Below are 8,827 nucleotides of genomic sequence, written 5' to 3'. Positions count from 1 at the left end.
CTCAAGTAGCTTTGTACGATGCTTTCTTTGCTACCTTTGCCAAACACTCCCAATGCAAGCTGGGAACACCCAAGTTTATATCTATAAAATAAACTGTCTGGAGAATGCAAACTATATAATTTAGAATCTATAACTATATAGAGGGGCTATAAATATATAGGAGAGATGTTAAAACTATAGAGTCTGCCTTGCATGCGGACACCTCCTCATTAGTATCATCAACAGGGCAGGCTTGAAATGGTTTTCCACATATGTGAAGCTTGCATGATTGCAACATTTATTACAACAGTGAAGGTGATGATTGTATCAGTGCCAGAGGTCGCACTAAGCCACTGCTTCATCAGATGAGGACCAAATCTTCTACATGTGATGAGTGGAGAAAATCCACTCTGGTTTGAGCAGGAAGTCCCAGGAAGGAGTAAAGATCAATTAAAAAGGGAAAATGGTATTTACTTTCTCCACTTTCCCTGGTCTGCTAGGCAACCCCACAGCATCTTTAAGATAAACACCTCTTCAGTCTTGGGACAGGACCCATGTCCCAGGCTGTGGCATGGTGAATGGATAAAGGAAGAACTTGGAGAAGAAATCTTGAGAACCTGCGTGTATGAGATGGGGACCTTCAGGGGATGTCACTATGGCCAGCATGGAGATTGGAAATCCCAGGATTGAGGTCACACATAGGTTGACCAGGACACCATAGGGTCACCCTTTCCACTTCACTCCAATGGTTACTGCCCACCATGGAGCTCCAGGTACCTGAATGTGTCATCCTGCCCACCATCCCAAACAGGCTACAGCTATAGGAATGCATATGAATGGCTATATGGACATGAGGAAGAATTTATTTACAATGAGGGTGGTAAAATACTGGCCCAGGTTGCCCAGAGAGGTGGTAGATGGATCCTCCAGATCCCTGGAGACATTCAAAGCCAGGCTGGATGAGGCTCTGAGCAACGTGGTCTAGTTGAAGACGTCCCTGCTCAAGGGGAGTCAGACTGGATGACCTTTGAAGGTCCCTTCCAACCCAAACCTAAAGTATCTATGACTCTATGATTCTGTGATTCTATGATATTATGATTCTATGTGGCAGGGAAGGTGAGCTCTGCTTTTGCCTTCTATGGTAGCCAACAAGGTGCAGTGTCCCAGGGTCTCTAGGTCACAAGCAAGTTCCCCTTCAGGTATAACTGGTCTTTCTGGGTTTTCTTGGTATATGTGCCCTCCAGAGTTTGTCATAAGCCAGAGGCCCACACGCTTTGGAGGTACAGATACCAGATTTATTCTCCTCTGCCGTGGCAGCTCTCAGCACGTATCATCATTACACAGCAATGATGAAGACTGAACATTGGTCAGACAATCAATGCACCCACCTGGCAGGCGCAGAAATACATGACTAAGTGATGTATAGGTAACAAACTCACACTTGATTCAGACATAAGTATATTTTAGGTATTATACAGGTAGCATGCACACATTTTTTTTAATCTGGTAGCACTACAATACAACAGTAATGAAGAAGCTATCATACAGAAAAGATCTGCTATCAGCTCCGAGGATGCTGCATGCCCAGCACACCACGTTGCTCCCAGTTACAATTCCTGTCATAAGACGGACACTCCAAGACCTTCTGGGGTCATGGGAGTCCTCTTTTTGCTCCTCACAGTCCATTGCTCAGGAAGGTCCAGAGCACACTGGCTGCAATCCCTGCTGCCACCCCATAGCTGGACCTTGCGCTGCCGGCTGCATTGACATTGCAGAGGTCGGTGTCGCAGCAGGAGACATTTCTGAGGCCTGCACCGAAGTCCTGTTGGCTTGGCTCACATTTTGAGTCGCAGCTCTTGTTGATGATGTTGAAGAACCCTCTGATCTCTGGAAGGAAAGCAGGACCATTACTACAAGGACTCAATGCAAGGCAAGCCAAGCAAAGCCAAGCCTCATGGAACTGAATAATGAGATGCTATTCTTATCTGAGCTCACTTCTTGAAAAAAACAAAGGAGTGTTTATAAAAAGCTGCATGTTTTACTGCATCTGGTTGGGGTTTTTTTGAGGTGTCAGTTTGTCAGCAGAATGGGGAAGGGTTTCACTTTCCAAGTGTTTGATTAAGGCAATGTATTCCACAGCACAATTCTCAGGGGTTTCTAAACCAGTGCCAACTACTGAAATTCTAATAATTTAATTAATAATGAAAGTAGACATTAACAACTTCATTGGGGAGTCTAAGGTACTAAGAGATGAGGAGCAATCATGTGGGGTAATGTTCGCTCATATCCCACAGATCTTTGTTGCACAGAGCCTTTCAACATCTGGACCTGGACAGGGCAAATGGTTTTTTTTCCATATTTAGAATGGGAGAAGTAAATAATGACCTGTTAAAGAGTCTACCCAGAGACACATGGATGGCTGCATTCAGAGCTGGCTGTAGAGGCACCTAGGTGAAATTCTATCCTTTACATCGAATTCACCTAAAGTAAGCTCCTTCTAACTTCATGACTAGGTTTCACCAGACTCAGCCCCTCACATTTTAATTCATGTTCCAGATTTTTTAAAGCCATAAACTTAACTGTTGCCCTTGTAAGCAAATAATTTTTGATGTTATGAAAGAGAAATAAACCTGATTTTTTACAAGCGAGAGACATTGGTAGGTATTTGCTACGTCAAGTGCAGCTGTACCCTCCTGAGATTTGTTCCAGGCTCTGACAGTGTACTGGCCATACTGCTCAGTTTTTAGCATGGTTTATTGGCCAAACACTGAGGAATTTATGTGGTACGCCATGCATGTACTAGTATGACTTGGTAATCACACTCTTGTGGCCAGTGTGGGGAGACTTGGTGATGGTCAGCACCACTACCAAGCAACCAGCTGTCACCAAGGAATAAATGTTTTTCTCCTGTCATTTCTACTTAACATGGAAGTAATCTGAAAGCTTTTTTATCACCTTTTCTTCCCAGATGTCTTTTCTCTTCCTGTTGCACACTGAGCTTTGCTGGCCCGCACCTGCTGGTGTATCTAGAGTAGGTGAGGCCGGCTTGGACACCTGAGGCTGGGACCATGCTTGGTTCCAACATCACAACTAAGGTATTGCCCACTCCCACTTTGCCTTACTGATCACTTCCGTCTTGCAAAATTTCTCATCCTTGCAGTCCTCTTTCGTCTGACAGTTGGAGTTGCCGATCACTAACTTGCAGCTGTAACACTGCAAAGAAGAACCTGCAAGACACCAACACAGGTTATAAGAAAAATCCTTCTGAAGCTCTCCATGCAACCCAATTTAGTGCTTGAACTGGGAAACGGGATCATTCCTGTGGGTCCTCAAAAGAAGGTAGGACCTCTGTTATTGGGAAAAAATGTGATTTTTTTCTTCTTCTTTTTGTTTTGTTTTGTTTTGTTTTGTTTTGTTTTGTTTTGTTTTGTTTTGTTTTGGTTTGGTTTGGTTTGGTTTGGTTTGGTTTGGTTTGGTTTGGTTTCAGTGGAGAATAGTACACTTGCTTGGGGTGGAACTCAAATTTTGTAGGTGGTTGTTTCAGATCTAGTCAGTGCAGTGAGGGAGCAAAAAGAGCCCAGCTGGATAGCTGGTCCCCTTCACTGGTCTCATTAGTCAATGGGAAGTGCTTCCCAAATGTTTCTTCCTCTGCATTTGGGATGCCCAACCGCTCCTGTCCAGAACAGGTTTTTTTGTGATATTTCCAGCTCCTGAGCTGGGATGAAGGGATGAAGTCCTCAGAAAGACAGTTTGATATTACTTATCTGCCTCTGTAGACATTAGTGTTTTACCAGTTGGGCTTGTGAGCCTTAGCTGAGGCATTGCCAGGGCTGGATGAAAGAAGGAAAGCCCAGAGGGAAAAGAGAGTAAGGGAGGGATGGAACACGGAATTTGCAAGGTCTCTTCTAGCCTGCTGGCTCAGTATGACCAACTTGTGGCACGTGATCTCCATCACCCCCTCTTAGAAAGCAAAGTGCAAACACAGATTTCACCTCCCTCTGAAAACCAGTTCACCACATTTCCACCCCCTCATGGAGATTCCACCCTATGGGGGACAGAAGTCAATGTTGTTGACATCTGCTGTGCTGTTATGAGCATCAAGCAAAGGAAGAATAAGTCTTGCAGCTTACAGATGTCTAGCCCTGATGAAAAATAGTCCCCAGAGAAGTGAGAACAGTGTGTAATTACCTGTTCCTTTTACCTGACCATGCCCCAGGGCATCACTAGAACCTTGCAAGTGTATGTGTTCACTTTAACCCCATGACCACCAGGCTTGTATCATGAATCCATCAAGTCAATACCCTAATGCCTAAAACACTCTCTTAAGTCACAGAAAAGCCCTATTTAGAAATTAGTGTTATTCAGAGCAGAAGGAACTAGTGATTTCAGGCACTCAGTCTCCCTCTGTCCAAGCCATTCTGGTGTGAAATGACAGATGCAGTCATAGAGGCAAGGGGTTAGACCCCAGTTTGCCTGCAGTGCTGCACTCTGGTCTCACATTTTTCTGACTCCTAATTTAACGAAAATCAAATTTCAGAGCATTCTGATGGAAGCTGGAAGAGGAGAAGGTCTGGTCAGGACTGTATAAGATCCTTCTCAGCCTATTCCTTAAGCATCTTCTGCTGATTAAGAAACATTTCTGCTCAGATCTGCTACTTCTCTTCTCTGGAATAGGGAAAAGCTGGTTTAAAACCATTTTTTCCCAGTGAGGCTAGAAAAACCTACCAGTGTCCAAATCCCACCCATCCAGTTTGGCATTTTCAGTTTTTCTGTCCCATTAAAATTCTTACAATCTGTGTAGCATCAAAGGCCACTTGCAAAATGTAGAGTCAGAAAAGAAGTTGGAAAAAAAACTTACCTCTGCAGAAATGTCACTGTTTTGATAACCTGGGAAGAAAAAGAATAATCCTCCCACCTCACGTAAAAAAACCAACCCCACAGACATAACTCTGTGGTCTGGCTTAAATAACTTTGATTTCAATTAAATTCAGTTTTTGTGTATCACAGAATCACAGAATCACAGAATGTTAGGGATTGGAAGGGACCTCAAAAGATCATCTAGTCCAATCCCCCTGCCAGAGCAGGAACACCTAGGTGAGGTTACACAGGAAGGCGTCCAGGCGGGTTTTGAATGTCTCCAGAGAAGGAGAATCCACAACCCCCCTGGGCAGCCTGTTCCAGTGTTCTGTCACCCTCACTGAGAAGAAGTTTCTTCTCACATTTAAGTGGAACCTCTTGTGTTCCAGCTTGAACCCATTACCCCTTGTCTTACTGTTGGTTGTCACCGAGAAGAGCCTGGCTCCATCCTCGTGACACCCACCCTTTATATATTTATAAACATTGATGAGGTCACCCCTCAGTCTCCTCTTCTCCAAGCTAAAGAGACCCAGCTCCCTCAGCCTTTCCTCATAAGGGAGATGCTCCACTCCCTTCAGCATCTTTGTGGCCCTGCGCTGGACTCTCTCCAGCAGTTCCCTGTCCTTCTTGAACTGAGGGGCCCAGAACTGGACACAATATTCCAGATGAGGTCTCACCAGGGCAGAGTAGAGGGGAAGGAGAACCTCTCTGGACCTACTAACCACCCCCCTTCTAATACACCCCAGGATGCCATTGGCCTTCTTGGCCACAAGGGCACAGTGCTGGCTCATGGTCATCCTGCTGTCCACCAGGACCCCCAGGTCCCTTTCCCCTACACTGCTCTCTAATAGGTCATTCCCCAACCTGTACTGGAACCTGGGGTTGTTCCTGCCCAGATGCAAGACTCTACATTTTCCCTTGTTATATTTCATTAAATTTTTCCCCGCCCAACTCTCTAGCCTGTCCAGATCTCGCTGGATGGCAGCACAGCCTTCTGGCGTGTCAGCCACTCCTCCCAGCTTGGTGTCATCAGCAAACTTACTGATAGTACACTCAATTCCCTCATCCAAGTCATTGATGAATATATTGAACAGTATTGGTCCCAGAACTGACCCTTGAGGCACTCCACTAGATACAGGCCTCCAACCAGACTCTGCCCCATTGACCACGACTCTCTGGCTTCTCTCCTTCAGCCAGTTTGCAGTCCACCTCACTACCCGATCATCCAGTCCACACTTCCTCAGTTTTGCCGTGAGGATGCTGTGGGAGACGGTGTCAAATGCTTTGCTGAAGTCAAGGTAGACCACATCCACTGCTCTGCCATCGTCAATCCACCTTGTTACGTCTTCATAAAAGGCTATGAGGTTGGTCAAACACGACTTCCCCTTGGTGAAGCCATGTTGACTGTCCCTGATGACCCTCTTATCTTTGATATGTCTTAAGATGGCACCAAGGATAAGGTGTTCCATCACTTTCCCAGGGATGGAGGTGAGGCTAACCGGTCTATAGTTGCCCGGGTCCTCCTTCTTGCCCTTTTTGAAGACCGGAGTGACATTTGCTTTCCTCCAGTCCTCAGGCACCTCTCCCGTTTCCCAAGACTTGGCAAAGATGATGGAGAGCGGTCCAGCAATGACTTCAGCCAGCTCCCTCAGCACCCGCGGGTGCATCCCATCTGGACCCATGGATTTATGGATGTCCAGATTGCTTAATTGCTCCCTAACCCAGTCCTCATCAACTGAGGCAGACTCCTCCATTGCCCTGCCTTCCTCTGGGGCCTCAGGGGTACGGGGCTCCTCAGGACAGCCTCCGGCAGAGTAGACAGAGACAAAGAAGGCATTCAGTAATTCTGCCTTCTCTGTATCTTCTGTCACCAGGGCACCCACCCCGTTCATCAGTGGGCCTACATTGCCTCTGGTGTTAGTTTTATCTGCCATGTATTTGAAGAACCTCTTCCTGTTGTCCTTGACCCCTCTCGCCAGGTTTAACTCTAAGGAGGCCTTAGCTTTCCTAGTTGCCTCCCTACATCCTCTGACAACAGCCTTATATTCTTCCCAAGTGGCCAGCCCCTCCTTCCATGATTTGTAAACCCTCCTCTTCCACTTGAGTTTGCCCAGCAGTTCCCTGTTTAACCACGCAGGTCTCCTGGCTCCCTTCCTTGACTTCCTGCGCATCGGGATGCACTGATCTTGAGCTTGGTAGAAGCAGTCCCTGAAAGTTAACCAACTATCTTGGGCGCCTTTACCTTCAAGCAGCCTTGCCCACGGGATTTCCTCCAGCAACTGTTTGAAAAGGCCAAAGTCGGCCCTGCTGAAGTCCAGGGTTGCAATTCTGCTCGGTATTCTGCTCCCACCACAGGAGATTCTGAACTCCACCATCTCATGGTCACTGCAACCAAGGCAGCCCCCCACCTTTACTGCTTCGACCAGACCCTCCTTGTTAGCGAGGACGAGATCCAGCAGCGCACCTCTTCTAGTCGGCTCCTCCACCATTTGCATCAGAAAGTTATCGTCAATGCACTGGAGGAACCTCCTAGACTGAGGCTGACTGGCTGAGTAGTCCTTCCAGCAAACATCAGGGTAGTTAAAATCCCCCATAACAACCAGAGCCTGTGACTGTGAGGCCACGCTCAGCTGCCCGTAGAAGGCCTCATCAACTTCCTCACCCTGATCTGGTGGCCTGTAATAGACTCCCACAACAGTGTCACCCCTGCCAGCCTGCCCCTTAATTCTCACCCACAGACTCTCAACTCGCTCCTCAACCGCACCTGGACAGTACTCTATACATTGTAGTTGCTCTCTCACGTAAAGAGCAACTCCACCACCTCGCCTGGCCGGCCTGTCTTTCCTGAAAAGGGCATAGCCATCCATGACCACATTCCAGTCATGTGAGCTGTCCCACCATGTCTCTGTAATTGCCACCAGATCATAATCTCCTGACCGAACGCAGGTTTCTAACTCCTCCTGCTTATTCCCCATGCTGCGCGCATTGGTGTACAGGCACTTCAGGGAGCGAGCCGAGTACACCGATTTCACCCTAGGGGCCTGGGGGGCCTCCCGGTCTTTATTGATTCCAGTGTGCTGCCCCACTGATGCAAGCCCAGCTACAACCCCATCCCCCTTCAAATCTAGTTTAAAGCCCTGCAAATGAGCCCTGCTAATTCCTGTCCCAGCAGGATTTATCTTTCCTGGAAGCTGCTCTACCCAACACCAGGATCACTCAGGAGCAGAGTGGGACTATGCATTTTTTCCATGCTATGTACAGGACATGCCATCAAAAAGCAAATAACTTCCTATGATATCTGCATCAACATTTCTTCCCTCAGTGCCAAACCCCATCACAAGTCTTTTCTCCTAGCTGAAGATCTGCTGGAGGGGATACAGGACAAATGTTCCATGCTGTCTTACCTGAGTCCAAGCACAGGATTGCTCCCAACAGGAGGACAAGGAAAGCCTTCATTTTGGAATAGCCTCTCTCGTGCTGAATATGGATTGTTTCCTCGTGGGATGGTTTATATACCATAGGAAGCCGCAGTTGGGCATGACCAGAAGGTTAACCTGTGAAGGCATCTGAATGAAGCTGCTCGCTGGACCAAGGGAGGGGTTGGTTCCTGGTGGTGATATTTGCATTAGGTGCCTCTCCTATCTAACTGCCACTTTCAGAGATACCAACAGCTCCTCTCCACCACTACACCATGCCTTTCCTCTTTCCCTTGGGCAAATTGTTCACTCTGGTGTAAAAAACCCACAAATTCTTTAGAACAAGGCTGGGCTTATGCATTTCCCCAGAGCCAGCTGAGGCTGTGGTTCCACCCTATGAACAAGGCTCTCCACCCCCATTGCTGTGTTGAATGGAGCTATTGTGTTTAAATCAAGGACAAAATATTCTTTTAATAAACACCTCCAGCTATCTATCTGCATGTGCGAGTGCCTCCGTGAAACTTGTGGCATGTGGTAGCAAGTTATGTGGGCAAATTACAGTGCCTTTGTCTCAT

The 8,827-nt window shown here is 47.0% G+C and overlaps 1 protein-coding gene across 1 annotated transcript; it reads right to left on the bottom strand.

The window, feature by feature from the left end:
- Positions 1–1,654: 1,654 nt before the first annotated feature.
- On the bottom strand, positions 1,655–8,292 carry PSCA (prostate stem cell antigen). The gene is made up of 3 exons (XM_065630159.1): positions 8,241–8,292; positions 3,102–3,206; positions 1,655–1,866 (listed from the first exon to the last, which is right to left on the bottom strand). The coding sequence occupies exons 1-3, from the start codon at positions 8,290–8,292 to the stop codon at positions 1,655–1,657; spliced, it is 369 nt and encodes a 122-aa protein (XP_065486231.1).
- Between the last annotated feature and the right edge of the window lie 535 nt (positions 8,293–8,827).

This window comes from Caloenas nicobarica, chromosome 2 (assembly GCF_036013445.1).
Source record: "Caloenas nicobarica isolate bCalNic1 chromosome 2, bCalNic1.hap1, whole genome shotgun sequence".
Taxonomy (NCBI): Eukaryota; Metazoa; Chordata; class Aves; order Columbiformes; family Columbidae; genus Caloenas; species Caloenas nicobarica.
This window is presented reverse-complemented; position numbering and strand designations above follow the sequence as displayed.